At 41.5% G+C, this 16,172-nt stretch overlaps 1 protein-coding gene across 3 annotated transcripts in view; it reads right to left on the bottom strand.

Moving 5' to 3' along the window:
• asic2 (acid-sensing (proton-gated) ion channel 2) overlaps positions 1–14,912 on the bottom strand; it is a 364,105-nt gene extending 349,193 nt beyond the window's left edge. The window contains exons 1-2 of one of the 3 annotated variants that reach the window (XM_079644096.1): positions 14,761–14,912; positions 10,208–10,828 (exon numbers count right to left, since the gene is read on the bottom strand). In XM_079644096.1, coding sequence (XP_079500222.1) covers positions 10,208–10,783 — 576 coding nt within the window. In that variant the 5' untranslated portion in view covers positions 10,784–10,828; positions 14,761–14,912. The other 2 variants (XM_079644097.1, XM_079644098.1) reach the window with 2 other exon arrangements.
• Between the last annotated feature and the right edge of the window lie 1,260 nt (positions 14,913–16,172).

Genomic DNA, 16,172 nt, shown 5'->3' with positions numbered 1-16,172 from the left:
CAAGAGTGAGACGGCACCACTTTGAGTGTCAGCAGCCTCACTCCACCTCCCTGCAATATTAACAAGTCCAAACCAAGCTCACCCCGCTCCACCCCTCCAGCCCCTCCCCCCCGCCTGCCAGTCGTCAATCCCGCTGAGTAAATGTCCATGTAGAAATCAAATCAAACACTGCCCCTGCTGCTCGCCTGCTGAGAAGTACATGTTCATGACAAGTGCAACGCTTCAACAGCGTCAAAGAGCTAGCACATTGGCTTCACAGGGATGCAGTCATCTGGTCAGGAAGAGCAGCCGGTATCACTGCAGTGGTTCCAGACGTGTTGCTGCAGCATGACATGATGGACAGTTACTAATGGTACTAGTCGCCCTTTAGTGCCGCATGTGGTATCTCGGGGTGGAGTTTGGATCCAGATCCGTGAACATCTAGCAACCACACGCTGAATAATAAATGTGTAGGGAAAGCGAGGCGGCAACTGCCAAAGCAGAACGGAATATTAATGCGAAATAAACTAAGGCAGGGCAAACCCAAAATGTCATAGTCAAATATTATTAAAGTGAGAAAGACTTATAGAAAGAACAGTACAAGGTTAACCCAATTATTGTTGGTCTGTACAGAAACTTAATCGTAGGAAAAACTCTATTTTAGACAGTTTTATGTCTAAGACTTAAAGTGGGACTCTTTGGGAGAAAAACGTTCTAACGGATCTATTGATTAAACTAACTAATTGATAAATCCACAATATGGAATGAATAAAAGATGAAAACTATTTATGTAAGCTGAGGACAGCCCTATATGTAGAAAGGCTTCGTAAAATATTCCTCCAAATGAGATCCCAAATGATACAAGTAGTGGTGAATCAACACTGGCTGTAAGCTCAAAATGTCTGATTTATGCGAGAGAGCATTCAAGACACCGACTGAGATCAGTCCGTTAGAAAGGCTTTGGTTTTGTTCGCCAGTATGTCCAGACACAAGAGCTTTTCAGCTGGCAGGTGATTCAAATTCAGTGTCATCACCACACTAACTATTTCTCCTCTAAGTGAGGAAAGGGAAACTTCTGTGTTGTTTATCGCTGGTTTCCCATGGTAACAACTTCAAGGTTAATGTCGCTGGTTGTTTTGGGGGGTTTTTTCACCTTGAGGAAATGTCTGAGGAGACAGTAGTAGAAGAGGGGAGGACTGAATAGGTGGACGGATCTTACATTCATTCAGCTGTTTGTAATCACACACACATTAAGCACACAATTATTCATGCAGGCTTTGTTTTATTTCCTCCACAGCACAGATGCCAAACCAAAGAGGAGAGCAGTGAAGCAAGCAGGAAGTGATCACTAGGACTCAGTGGAACACAATGTAAATCTACTAAAACAACAGACATCAAGTTTTGGGGTCCGCTTAAAACGCAGATTTATCCAGACACTCATTTCTGACACATTGCAATGCAAATACATCACAAGCCGTGTTTTAAATCTGAGATGAGATTTACAAGATGGTTACATTCATACACCCACGTGCTTTTGAGTGATAGCGATAATTTTACTTTGGATAAAGTTCAACATGCAAAGGAAAGAAAGACGCTGGTCAGACAGAAACAGCTGCGGCAAAGACTCAAACTGACTTTGGCCTCCAGGGGCAAATGTCAGTGATTTCACGTCATGCTGTCCTGCACAGGTGAGTCATTTTGACAAAAAGAGCGCACATTGTCCTGACACCGAGGTGAGAACTGTTCCAGAAGTAGGGCGACCGTACCTGGAGACAGGGAGGGAGCTGGCAGGTGGACCTTTTAAAGGGATATCTTGACATATAAGGTTTTAGGCATTTGAGCAGACGGAGAAGTCACATTTCGAGATCAAATCTGAAGTGGATATCGTCACGGTGACAGCAACCGTTGGTTTGTGCACTGTAGCTGTGAAAGTTGGACTGTAGCATTTTGGATGCAGCCATCTTGGTATTTAGCCAGCAAGAAAGGACTTGAGAGTGGAGGTAAGAAAGGAACGCTGACCAGGGCAATTTTACGGGATCAAAGACGTTACTATCAACTTCACAAACGGAAAACACTGACACTGAAGTTGTCAGCGAAAATGTAGAAGACACCCACATCGGGCAACATAGTGGTAGAAACCTCTGCATCACAAAACATAAGTGGATAAGTACGAAATAATATGAGCAAGAAAGTCCGTCCCTACACTCTGAAAATACGACAAGTGCATTTAGAAACTGTCAAAAGACACTCCACCTTACATATAAATGGAGGGCGCCCATTTGAGCAGTGGTCACTTTCCATTAAAGCCGCCTAAATCCTTTTATAGCGATACAGTCTCATGAGGCCCAGAGCACACAGCTCTCAGGTGAACACTCGAGATCAAAAGAGCTCATGGGCAGCTTTCAGAGATTAAAGAGGCAAGTTGACAAGTTGAAAAAGGGGAGTCTAAAAGAGTCTGTCAGTCTGTTTGAGGAGGTTGGGGGATTTAGGTTTTCAATCCCAGGCAGTCAGGTCAAAGCAGTTAGATGTTGAGTGTAGACTCCTATGTTGTTCAGGCAGCTTATTAAGGAAGCTGACATACACAAAAACCACTCAGCAACACTGAGCTGCCTGCAGAGTGAATTCCTCTAAAAAACATCAATCCAACCGGGTTTGCTCTGTTCATCATTTTGAAAAAGGAGTTCAGGAGGGAGGAAAACAAAAAAAGAATATCCTAGGCAGATCAAGTAATCCTACAACTATCGTTATCATGCAAGACACAATGTTTCTGGGAAGCTAACTACTGATGTTTGCATGAAGAGCAGCCAAGAGCATTCAAGTCAACTAGCCAGATGACCTTTGATTTTATAACCATTAGTCGATATCTGTTGAACGCAGCGGACGGCTAATGCATTGAGCAGCTGCAACACACACAAACACACACAAATGCAGAATAAACCAAGACTGACTGCATTACAATACGAACCCACACACAAGCAAATATAACCATACCCCGAGCACACACACACACACACACACACTCTCTCATCCTCCTCCTCCTCTTTTGGCCATGATGAAGTAGGACTCCAGAAAGGCTCTGAGGTAATGGGCCGTACCCCTGCCCTCTCTTCCTGCTTCCCCTCCTCTCGTTGCTGGCCTGAATGCGAGTTAACATGAAATGATGACTTCATGGCAGACTCTCTCCTCTCCTCAGTCACTGACACAGCTCACTGGCTCCTCAACCTCTTGATGACCTCTCCATGGAAGAACAACCAAATGCAAGGATTAGGACATCTCTAATTTCCTGTCTGGTTTAACATATGTTTTGGGGATGTCAATGATCCATGCTGTCCAAAATGTCTCCAAAAATATATATCTTAATATGTTTAGGCTATGCCCCGACATCTCCATATTTTTAATAAGTAACATTACTTTTTGAGTCTTAATGCGTATGATTATAAAAGTTTGATCATTCTAGTAAACTAATCTGAACACTGAGGTATGTATTCATGTTATTAAGTTTGACTAAATATTCAAACAATTGAAATTAAATATAAATCTGACATATATTTAATAGTTGTTTTAATAATTATCAATCTTTTTTGAATAATATCTATTCATTTTGTGTAGTTTATATTTAATTATTATTATTATTATAATATATATAATTATTATTTCATTTTCAGTTGAGTAAGTGAAACCTGATCGTGACGCCACTAGTTGATCAATTGTGGATGGCATCACTATCTTTGGACAGGCGTTAATATACCCCAGCGTGCTAATCGGTACCTAATGGATATAAAAAAGGTAAATATCTATTCATTTCACACTACGCTGTGTTTATATAATACGCACCCCAGAAAACCAAAAGTCAAAAATAAGCGTATTTAGTCGACACAACACAGAAGCCACTGTCACAAAGGCCTACATTGTTTACTGCTACGTTCACAGTAGCGGCTTAGTTTGACAACAAGGAAGAGGAGCTTTCATTTTGCTTTTGCTCTTAAGTCTCTGCAGTTTCTGGAAAGCTCAGGTGAGGGCAAAAAGAAAAACCTTTTCCGCCTTGCGTACACTGCTCTCGCTTGCAACTAAGTCAAGTGTGCAAAACCAGCAGACATTTGTGTATCCATCTCACGATTAAAGCTCTGAAAATGGATAAAGGGTTTTTCTTTTGAGAAGGAAACTAACTGCTTTCAACACGTCAACCAAATGTCCTATTTTATTCATCACTAAGTGAGTCATCTCGAGTACAGCCAAAAAGAAAAAGCTATCAGTTGTTTGAGGGTGAGGAAAACCCTTGAGGGAAAATGCTGCACCTTTAAGCCTCACCACAACATACAGTGTATCATCAGCAGACCATAATCCAGCACTGCAGACAGCTTCAGAGTGTACTCCATAAGCACCATCCACCCTCCCTGAGCTGTCAGTCTGTGGCTGCACTCCAGCTCTTCCTCCAGGCTGCTTACATAGCCCAGGTTGCTGCTGTGGAGCGTTTCAGAGAGGCGTGCTTGTGGGTGTCAGCGGTGCTGTCACTGCCCTTTAAAAAGAGACTCAGAAATCGTGTCCGTCGGGAATGTAAAATGCCATGGTAATGCCACATTAGTGATTAATACTGTACATCAACTAAAACTTAATGTGATGCATTAGGTTTCAAATGTTGAGAAATTAATTTGTAATCGATAAAAATGCAGTTGTAGCGGCCAGGGGAGAAGGAGGAGGGGGACGGATTAGAGAGCGTACCCAGTACTGCTCTGCTGGCGAGGAGAAACAAGCTATGCAATAATCAGCCAGTGGAGTGCTAAGGCCACAAGTTGGATGTAATGGATAATTACTGCTGCTGTACACAGCCAGCACTGTTACATTGGCTGATTAGTGTCTGTGTGATACAGAGCTCAGGGTCCAGCTGCTATCAGGTTTCACATTAGGGCTGAGTGTGACAGGGGGCTGCCTGGCCTGCTCTGCTCCAGGGGGGATTTATATTTATGTATCTGAAACATGCAGTGAGTGCAGGTCAGACACACTGAGCTGATTCTCTCTGGCAGACACTGATGCAGCTTGTCAGTGTGATCAATCAGCATTTAATCGCGGCTGTAATCACCCATGATAACAACAAACACAGGCAAGGGGGAGTCCAACACATGATCTCCTCAATATTACACCATCTCAACTTTGTGAGGCTCAGATTAAAGACAAATTCACTATGTTCACCACACTTAATTATAAATCATATTCTGACGTGTTATCTCATGATCAATAAAATAAATAGATGGTGATAGATGACGACCTTAATGAGAGTGAAAGACATTTGCTCATATTAAGTTATTAAGCGAAGGTCTTTAATTAAGGTGAGATGGCCCACATGATCCAATGTTAAACACTGGCAAAACATTTTTTTTTTTTTTAATAATAAAATATTGTTCTAACCAAAACATCACTTTAACACAAAGTATTGCAAACAAGTACAGAAAGTTGATCTGTAATCTCTTTCACATATTTGATATTTGGGTTCCTATTTTTAAATCACCAATTCTAGTCTATACTTTGTTGAGGTACATTTCCTGTGTGGCTTTTGGCAACATTTACAATTTGAAAGTTCGGCTTTATCAGTTAAATTGATTCTCAAACTCAGTTAATAAAGCATTTCCAGTTTTGAATACATTTCAAATGATGTCCATTAACTGCTTACCACTAATGGAAAATGACACCACATGCATAACAATTGAAGAGCCCGATGTGCTGCGGTCATCCTAAGCAGACTTTATGTGTTTTGCAGTCGCCCCCTGTATTTCAACCGTTAGTAAGTCACTTACTTATATAATAACGTTCGAGAGCAGAATGTCACAAAGTGCTTCACAAAAGGCAACTGAAAAAAAAACAGACTTTGAAGAGAAAAACATCAAATGAAAGCAAGAGTAAATAAAACTGCACAAAAGCAGGTGTTAACAGATGGCCTCTCTGGACAAAAACTGTACAAACTGTGATCGATCGTTACTCTGACCCCTCAGCATCCTTGAAGAAATGTTGTATTGAAAGAATCTCTCAACAGAGGCTTTTATGTTGTTCACCTGAATGTTGCTGCGCTCTCATTTAGCTGCTTAGAAAAGTGTTTATTTAGAAAGAAGTGCTCACATGTGAACATAAAAGAACAACTCAAGCAGTCTGCTAATTTCAAAAACACTGAAACTATCTGAGGCCTCATACAATGTGTGAACACAGGTGGGAATGTGCACACTGACGATGGCGTTTCCCTTTTGTGCCGCGCTCTGCTCCAGTTCCATCCGTCACATCACACTGACTCCCGTGTCCCACAATCCTCCCTACGGTCATTCATCACAATGTCACTCAAACGCTGACTCGAGTCCCTGGAGTTCCATGGTAATATCATCCCTTTCCTTGTGTGTGTGTGTGTGTGTGTGTGTGTGTGTTTGTATGTGTGTGTATGTGTATGTGTATGTGTATGTGTATGTGTATGTGTGTGTGTGTGTGTGTGTGTGTGTGTGTGTGTGTGTGTGTGTGTGTGTGTGTGTGTGTGTGTGTGTGTGTGCATGTGTGTAATCATTCAGGAATGCATATATTGTGGTGTGTACCCCTTTGAAGGAATGTGTCTCTGTGCATTGATGAAAGTGTTTTTCTATTTTTGGAGGCCCTTTTTTGTTTCCCTTTCCTCTCAGAAGGCGCTGGAGATATGAAGGTGTGTCGCCGCAGTGACAGATAGAGAAGAGATGGAGGGGGGGTCCACAGAGAGATGGGGGGGGGGGGGCTCAGCAGCAGCAGCAACAGGCAGAAGGCAAAGAAGATGACGGCACCTTCTAGTAGCCTCTCTGTCAACGTGATTATCTTTGAACCCTGATTAAGGTCAAAGACGTATCATACAACATGCACAGTGGTTACTAAGGGGAGTCAGATAGAGAGACTCATTGGGCTGCAGTGCAAGGCATTGACAGGGCCAAGCTAGCTTTGCATTATCTGCCTGAAAATTCAACAGAAGGAAATTATATAAATGTTCTCCTGGCAGACTTGTAGTATTTCTGCGGCTCACTGAAATATGAATTTAAACTCTGATTAAAGCAACGGGCATGAATAGAAAATCACTACGGCCAACGTGAGATGCACGATTGTTGTTTTCCACTTAGCTTTTCTGCATTGAGTACCTCCCAGGATTGAACAAAGATATCAATCCGACACTTAAACTGTAATGTCTTACATAACACACAGCTGTGGTGCAATAATGCTGTTGAATGCTCTGTTAATAACAACAGTGTCCACTCGTAAAATTAAAGACCTCATCTGAGCAGAACGGATCCCAGAGGCAGCTCCACAGTGCGGTGAGTTGTGTGTGTGAAATGTGCGTGTGTTGTCCATGCTTCACTGGTCAGTTTTAAAGGCAGACAAATGGAGAGAACTCTCGTTAATGCAGATCTGTGGACAAGCTTCAAATGGAAAGTCAGGCTGATAGTTAAGCAGCTGCCCATCACATGACAAGACCTTGTGCCTTGATACAAACACCATGTAATCACTCTGCTCCATAGAATAAAAGAATCAAAGGAAAAAGTAAAAGCTGACTGCAGCTTTGAATGCATTGTTCAACTCTACAAGGAAGTTATGTTTTTTTATTCATTTTGGACACTTCAACGAGTGAAAATAAATCCAGTTCCAGCTTCTCAAATAACAAGAGCTGCTTCTCTTTTCATTCATAGTAAAACTGTTTTGTTAAAGACGTTTGGGCAGACAAAAGTTATATTTCAAGACATGACCATGGGCTCTGCCAAGGTTGTAATTTTTCTGACATGAAACAAACGGCTCATTAATTAATGTAAAAAACGAATGGACAGAATAACAGTTGCCCTATGTCATTGCAGAGTAGTGCAAAAGAGCACAGTAGAAAACATTCAAGTAACTCTTGTAAGCTTCCAATCCTTCCGCGGGATGACTGTCCCTTTCCCCGTTGAAATAACAAATCACTGGGTGTTTCTCAATCTCGAGTAAAGCTGCTCCAGAGCCACTATTTCAAGCATACTACGTCATCGAGTGCCGCCGAAGAACTGTTCCAATGTCCAGCATACTTGGAATTCTACCGAGGCCGGCATACTTCGTTTGGAGAAATTTCGAGGCTGCACATGTGTAGACTCCGCGGTCTTAAAATCCCCACAAAGCTTTGCGCACGGACCAATTTCCCCAAATCTGTGGCGGAAAATGTAAGGCGTGGCCTCTCATATGACGGACACCTGCACACTTGCTAGCCTGTTCCACTCTTCGTTTTCCGAATGCCAGGAAGTATTCTTGCCTTGCTTCTGAAGCAAGACGCTCGTAAGACATCTGCTACCAAGCAAGCGTACTCGACATTGAGAAACACCCACTGTGTCACCAGGGGAGGATTATGTTAGCTCTAGCTAATTAACATTAATAATTTGAAAACAGTCCAAAATCACTCTTGTGGCTTCCTTCTGCTTAATGTGCTCTCTTCAAGCTGGCGTCTGTTCTCAGCCAATGAGTGATTGTGAGAAAAAAGATGCTTTCTCTCCCGTTACTAATTACGGTTCCTCAATTCGATACTGCCAATACTGAGTAATGATCCGATACAAGTGCTTTAGGTTCAAGAACTATACATCTGCAGAGTCACTTGATTGAGTACCACTAAAACCATTGTAAGAGGTCATCACTCTGTAAAAGTAACGGTCTGTAGCCATGATCTAAATGCTTGTGTCATATCATTTTAAGGAATAAAAACAAATCTGACTTTTGTTTTTTCGGCTCATCAAACTGTTATTTAAGCGTATCAAATGAACGGCTCTGGATCAGGACTTTGAATTTAAGTAGCTCATGAAATATGAGGTGTGAAAAGTTAAATCCGAGGAGTCAATGCGGCTTTAAATGTGCACATAATGTTTTGAATTAAATGTTTAGTGTTTCTGTCTTAGCCAACAAAAGGTGTCCAAACAGAATTACACTTAAGTTTCAGCTATTTACTAACTTCACTTATTTATATTCTAATGGATATAATGAGATATGGTTTCAATAAAATGTCACTCAACCCTACCCCTATTCCTTAATTATTATTATAATAAAGGTGAATGACATGCAGTCTTTTTTAAATCAATGTATACTTGAACTGCATTAGCAGGACATCAAAATGCAGTATTGGTGTTCAGTGTGATGGATTACACAACTCGAGAGTCTGCCAACAGTCGAAAACTGCAGAATAAAACTCGACACTCAAAAGAAAATGCTGAAGAAATTTAAAATATTTAGAGACATGAGGTGTGAGAGTGAAGTACTCCTTAAAAAGGTATTTGAACATCCTGTCTGTCATTGAAGAAATAACAGATGAGACAGTTTTCTCAACGAAAATCCGGGTTGTTCTATTTAAAGATTATCATTCCTCTTTTGAGTCATTCAAAGACAGTATGTGGGCACTTCATCGACTCACTGATGGACTAAATCAAAAATCTGTAAAGTGAGTGCAAGTATGCAACAAGTGGGTGTTCAGAAAACTGTTTTAGTGACATAACCAACAGCTAGAAATTGTTCGATTTGATCTGCCAAAAAGAGTGTTTTCTGAAAATGTTAACCTGAAATCATTACATTTCACCACCAGAACACTGCCTGGCTCGTTGTTGTTTTTTAGTAAAAGCACATTATTGACACAGAACAAAGGGAACAACAGGCTGCTACACCCAAGCCAAACTAGGGGAATAAATGAACACCAGAAACCTTCCAAATAAAGCTACAGTTTGGCTGCATTTTGCTGCTGCAATACCAGAACTCCTTATATGCTCTGATTGTTGTAAAAAGAAATACAAGTCGTTTGCTAGAGAGGAACAAAAGGCATTTGGGGGAATTTACCTTTTACTACAGCCCCAGACAATTCAATGTATTTCCTTCAGTGGCCAAAATACCTGCTGCAGAACTGTATACAATAGTAAGCACAGAGCTATTATGTGAAGACTGAGGCCACAGCAGAGAATATATTTGCAGAACAAATCGGGAGAGTCAACCTTTGCAGCAAAACACGAGGGTCCCAAAGGGAAAAACTCAGCGGGAGAAAACCCAGCATAGCAGCGTGGGAGGGAAAGAGCAGCTATCAGTAAACATCAAGCCGTTTTGCTAGCAGCAAAAAAAATCATCCATTTCTGTAAACTTGCAAGACTATCAACACCTCAGAAGCTGAGTCCTCTGAGCACTAGGATGCTGCAGGAAGGCGCTGACCCCAACAGAGCTGACATTTAAAAGAAGACAAGAGTGGACTCACGGTTTTGAAGTCGCTGTGGCTGCACTCCTGGCCTTGGTAACGGCAGTAGAGCATCATGTCTTTGAGGTCGTGGCCGACCCTCTCGATGAACTCCTTCATGCTGAACACCTTGGGCTTGTACTCGGTGAAGTTAGATCTCTCCTGGAGGAAAGCCAGCACGTCGGGCTCGGCCAGGTGAGGCTGGGGGATATTCAGGTGCACATCCAGCAGGGACAGCAGGTCCCCAGCGTGGTACAGATCGTTGCGAGTGAGGTGGGTGAAGCGGTAAGAGTTGAGGTTACAGACGGTCACAGCGGGGAACACCAGGGTGCTGGAAACCACGGCGTCCACGCTGGTCACATGAGGGTAGGAGAAGAAATAGGCCAGCCGTTCGGCACTCTCCAGAGCTAATAATCCCAGGCAGCCCAGCAGAGCCGCAGCCCAGAGCAAGCGGCGCACACTTGGCTGACCATAAGGGAAGATGAAACGCAGGCCGTGCAGCGTGCTGCTGTGAGCAAAGGCCTGCCAGGAGGTGGGGTGCAGGCTGGAGCTCTCTTGGCTCCCCTGACTGCCACAGCTCTCCTTTAGATCCATCATCAGCCCTCCAGCCACTCGGCCAGGGTGCCCCAGGTGCACTAACACCTGCAGAGACAGAGGGAAGGTCAATAAGACACTGACATGCACAGTCTATATTAATCATATTGAGCATATTGATAAAGCAAGAGAAGAGCCAGAGAGAGAAACTGAAGAAATGTTGAAAATAGAGGCATCCAGAGTGAAATAGAGAGGAAAAAAGTACGAGGCAAAAACAGAGCCCTGCAGCAACAGTGACTGAATAAAACACACAAAAACTGAACATTTAAAGCAAAGCAACAGCTGAACAGAAAGTATACACAAGGAGGCACAGACCTCCAGAACCCAAATAACTACTAAAGAGCGTGAGAGAAAGAAGAAAGAGGCTCCCTTCAGGGCATCCCTTTCCACTCTCATCACTCCCCTGAGCTGAGAGTTACTGTGGCTGCCAGCCCGCCTGTGGCTCCTATTACACCTCCAACACCCCACACACACGCACACAAAAACACACACTCCCTCATGCATGAGTGTGCACCCAAATTGACACGCACACATACGTCCAGGCTTTTCAGGATCTCCCATGCACCCCAACTAAATGACAAGCCTAAGCACCTCTCCGTTCAGCCTAGCGATAAGACATCCAGCCGGCGCGAGTGTGTGTGTGTGTGTGTGTGTGTGTGACCCTCAGAGCGCACGTGTGTGTTTGTGCGTGTGTGAAAGAGAGAAGGAGAGAGAGAGAGAGGGGAGCTGTTGATGATCAGTCGCTGGTTAGTCTTGCATGCCGATTCTAACTCCTCCTGTTTTCCTCTGGCCAGATACAGCCGCTTTCCCTCCTCTTCCCAGCTCTTCTGTGGCGGTGGCAAACAACAGCGGAGCCGCGAGATACGCACACACACCACCACACATGCTCGCACAGAGGAGGAGAGAGAGAGGAAGGGGTGGGGGGGGGGAGAGAGGAGGGAAGACGGCACTCTCCTCCTTTGCTCTCTCCACAGCAAAGTCACTTCTTGAATACGTTTCCTTTCTCCTCCAACACCACCACCTTCCTGCTCTCATTAATCCATCAGTCTTTCATATTTCCACATCTCGTCTGTCAAAGCAAACAGATTGATGGACGGATCCAAAACGGAAGGCTGACGGAGAGACAAATAGTAGAGGGGAAAACAGTGGTGGTTGCTTGGTCGGGGAAGGGTGGGGGGTGGGGGGTGTATGTCATGTGAAGTGAAGCAGAAGCAGAGATGGAGGAGTAAAGGAGGGTGGAAGGGAGGGATGAGGACAAAAATAAGATAGGAAAACTATAAAAAGAGCGAGCAAGTGAGCGAGGAAGTGCTGTCACACAGAGGGAAGTCATTCAGACAGATAATGTCACGTTCACAGGAGAGGGTATAGATGTAAAGAGAATAATAAGTGGGTTTGTCATGTGTAATGAAACACTGTTACTGTGCGCTGAGGCATTGTCTTTGTGAGTAGTAGTGTGTTTATCATTATTAGTCAGTATGTGCAGAGATTCAAGGGGAGGGCAAAAGGAAAATAATATAAGCATGTTAGGGTGTTAATATGTGGCGATAGATAGATGATACTGCAACCAGGGTGTATTTAAACAGAAAAGGAAAGGGCTATTGTAAATCTAATACATTTGAATTTCCCCTCATCAGATGAAGATAGTTAAAAGCTTCATAAAGTGGATTATGTCAATTGTGAGAGAAATGAAGCTTGTATGTATTTGGAAGGCAAGTGTAGAAGGGAAATTGAAAACTCAAGAATATGTAGTATTTTTATATTCCTTAAAATTGTATTATATAACTACAGCAATAAAGACGTTGGTATTGTGGTTAGTATGGGTATCTGCTGATCCAATACTACAAATCACAGTATGATCCTGATCAGCCAGCTAACAGCACAGGAACAAACTTAACCTTCTCCAGGAAACATCACTTAACACCTTGTGCCAAATTCCCCGCCCCTCACTACATTATACTTTTGTCTTGAAAGCAGTTGAACTAATCTGACAGACATCATAAAATACAGCCATAACAAAACAATGAAAGCAGCTGTAACAGCTGTGCCACACGTCATAATTAATGACATCGGTTTCAAAAGAGGGCTCCAAGGCAAGGATGTCTTATGTTGCTAAATGCCTGTTGCCTCGATTCCTCTCTCCTCTCTAACCACTGATGCTGACATCTACTTTGCTATGTTACTTTCCTGTATCATATCAATAATGTTCAAGCAAAAGGTCAACTGGATTATTATCATAATCAGCAACACTACTTCACACTACTTGCACGCAATACATCTACCCCATTTGTAACAAAACTCACTCACATTCTGTAAAAGCTTAGGTTGTCATTCCAACATGCCAATTCATCTGATATTCATTAACATAGCAACACGCTACGTTTATACCAGCAAGTCCAAAGAAAATTTCTTAGATAAACGTCCTTCTAAAATTATGCATAGAATATCAAAAGATACCAACGTGTCTTAAAATCACAATGCGAACCACTCTTAATATTAGGTATGTGATTTAACCATAGAACTATATGAATGTAACTAAAGCCTACTTATTTTATATTACATCACACCTTAGACACCTGCTATAGGATACATGCATCAGAAGACATTTCAATTACTAAATTATATTTAAAACACACTTTAACCCTCCTGTTGTCTTCGGGTCAACAGTCATCTGACCGATTTATTACTTTCATCAATCATAACTTCTTTGTTTTCGATTGCATTAAGGCTTTATGATATCCTTCACAGTAGACATTTGAATATATAAAATTGCTGATCAACACTTTCATTGAATTTTGGATGATTTAGTCAACTTTGTAACCATGGTGTTCCCGGTCAAAAATGACCGCCATAAAGAAAAGGAATTAGAAAATATCCGGATCAGATAAAACACACACACACACACGCACACACACGCACACACACACACGCACACAAACATATACTCTAGATGTGTTCCCCCCCTTATGTGCCCAATCCCCCCATGTGAATCACACCTGGCGGCACTCACAAACACACACACACACACACACACACACACACACACACACACGCACACACACACAACAATTTGACACATTTCCCGCTCTTATGTGCCCATCCCCCCACATGGATCACACCTGGCACACGCAATACATGTTGAGTGTCTTCTTTGTATGTATACTACAGTTGTTCATGTATACCAGTAGTCTTATACAATATTTACAGTTTGAAAGGGTGTTAAATTACATTTGGTGATGATTAATGGTGTTTGTGTTAATGTAATAGCAGTTAAAATAGGACTGGACAAATTTGACCGCGAACGCCAAAGTAAGGGGGGGGGGGGGGGGGGGGGGGATGAATGCAATAGGAGGGTTACAAGGCTACAGATATATTTGACTCTGCTCCTGTTAAATGGAATGTTCTAGCTGTGATATATTTATTATTTACTTAAATAGAATTCCCACAATGATAATGTATGTATTAGTATCAGTGTACACAACAGCCATTGTACAATATTTGTGTTAGATTTGTTTACAATGTCAGAGAAGAAAAATAGTAGGCTACTGTAAAATAAACACAGTATAAAAGTAAAAAACAGTAAAGGTTAACTTAAGCTTGGACACTGAATACATTGCTAGTGCTGATTTATTAAAACCTCTTTCACATCCCCCAAAGTGAGAGAAAATGTAACACATGGCAATTATAACACTGTTTCAATTTAAGATGCAAAACACCGTTTTCTTAAGGAACTTGTTCCTTGTTTAACACACGTGGAAATGTAATGCTAGCTAGCCTTTCTGCTAACTATCGGATAGCTAGCTAGGTTAGGTAGTAGCACATTCATATTTTAAGGCTAGCGAAGCATTCTAATTTGTCATCTTTTTTTAACACAATGGTGTTCTAATTACAACGTGTTCCATTGCGTAAAAACTGAATTAATACTCAATACCTGTCGATATATTACCATCAATTACAGATATCCGGGCGGTTAGGGAGCTCACCTGTTGTGCTGCAGGTGGCTGGCGTCGAGCTCGTCGTTTTAATCCTGCTTTTCATCGTTTCAAGAAATGTCATCTTGCATTGGAGAGTTCAATAGCTACGCAATATACAGATAATAGTTCAGGAGCTTGTGTCCTGCACAAACAATCTAAGGGAAATAATAGAAAAAACGAAATAGGTAAACACATTTGTAAAAATGGCAACCTGAAGTAATTAAGGATTACAGAATAAAAGCATATGACGTAGCTCATAAAACTATACTAATATTTTTGTTATGATGAGGACTGAGAAAAATATAGTACACAAATTAAAGCAGCAGTTAAATTAATGCAAAAAATCATATGTAAAACACTAATGCTTATAATACTTACATACTTTTATCACACCAGAATAAGGCTCTGAATGCAGGACTTCTACTCTTGTACAGGAGTATTTTTTTAGTGTGCTTAATCTTAATATGTTTTCTCTTTCACTGTTATATTTTGTTTATTACTTCCTCATATATGACAGCCATTTGTAAAATAGGAACCAAATGTACTGTCAAAGTATAGTGTATCTGTCCAACGGTCTCTGATGTAAAAACACAGGCATACATTTTGGTGGACACAACAATAGACCATATCAGTGGCAGTTAATGGATTTTTGTGTAACAGACCAAACACATTTCTAAAATGTTGAAAACTTTTCCCATAATATCACACATTGTTGAAGCCAAGAATAAACAAATACACCAAAATAGTTTACACATTGTCACGTTGTCAGTATAAAAGGCTATTTTCAACGTTCATCTTATGGTATCTGATCATCACTTCACGCTTTCAGACAAAGTTCAGCAATTTGCTACAACACAGAAACCCCAATTAAAAGTATATAATGACTGAAAAGAGCATTTTATTTTCGTTTTTCTATAATGTACCCCATACAAGTCTTCACCCACACACACTGTCACTCCATCACAGTGTTCACAATGTGTTGTGGTCAAAGACAGCTGCAGTTGGTTTCTTATCAACTTAATTAAGCAAATCTCCTCTTTTTCCACTGAGGTAATGAGTATAGTTTTACAGGGATTAAACAGTCTCCAGGGTTGAGAATTAGGCATTATGCTTTAGCAATCTCGTCTGCCTTTAATCCATCCAGCCAATTTTCTATCCACAGGATTATTTAGGGCAAGTCTTGTTAGCCTTATATTCTTCTCTTTTTAATTTGCAAGGTATTAGTGTTAAAATGTGCAGTACAACACTGAAATATGAGCCTTAGTTTATTCTTTCTGCCGCAGAGTAAAGGAATTCGTTTGCCTTCTTGACTTGGATTAACACTAACCGTAGATAATCAGTCATACAGTTCAAATATGTCAAAGCAAATGTACATAAGAGCAGATGGTGTTGACTAATGAAAGGAAACCCCAAAAGAGTGT

This window comes from Notothenia rossii (assembly GCF_949606895.1).
Source record: "Notothenia rossii genome assembly, chromosome: 8".
NCBI lineage: Eukaryota > Metazoa > Chordata > Actinopteri > Perciformes > Nototheniidae > Notothenia > Notothenia rossii.
The sequence above is the reverse complement of the archived record's forward strand: the minus strand, read 5'-3'. Positions and strand labels throughout refer to the sequence as shown.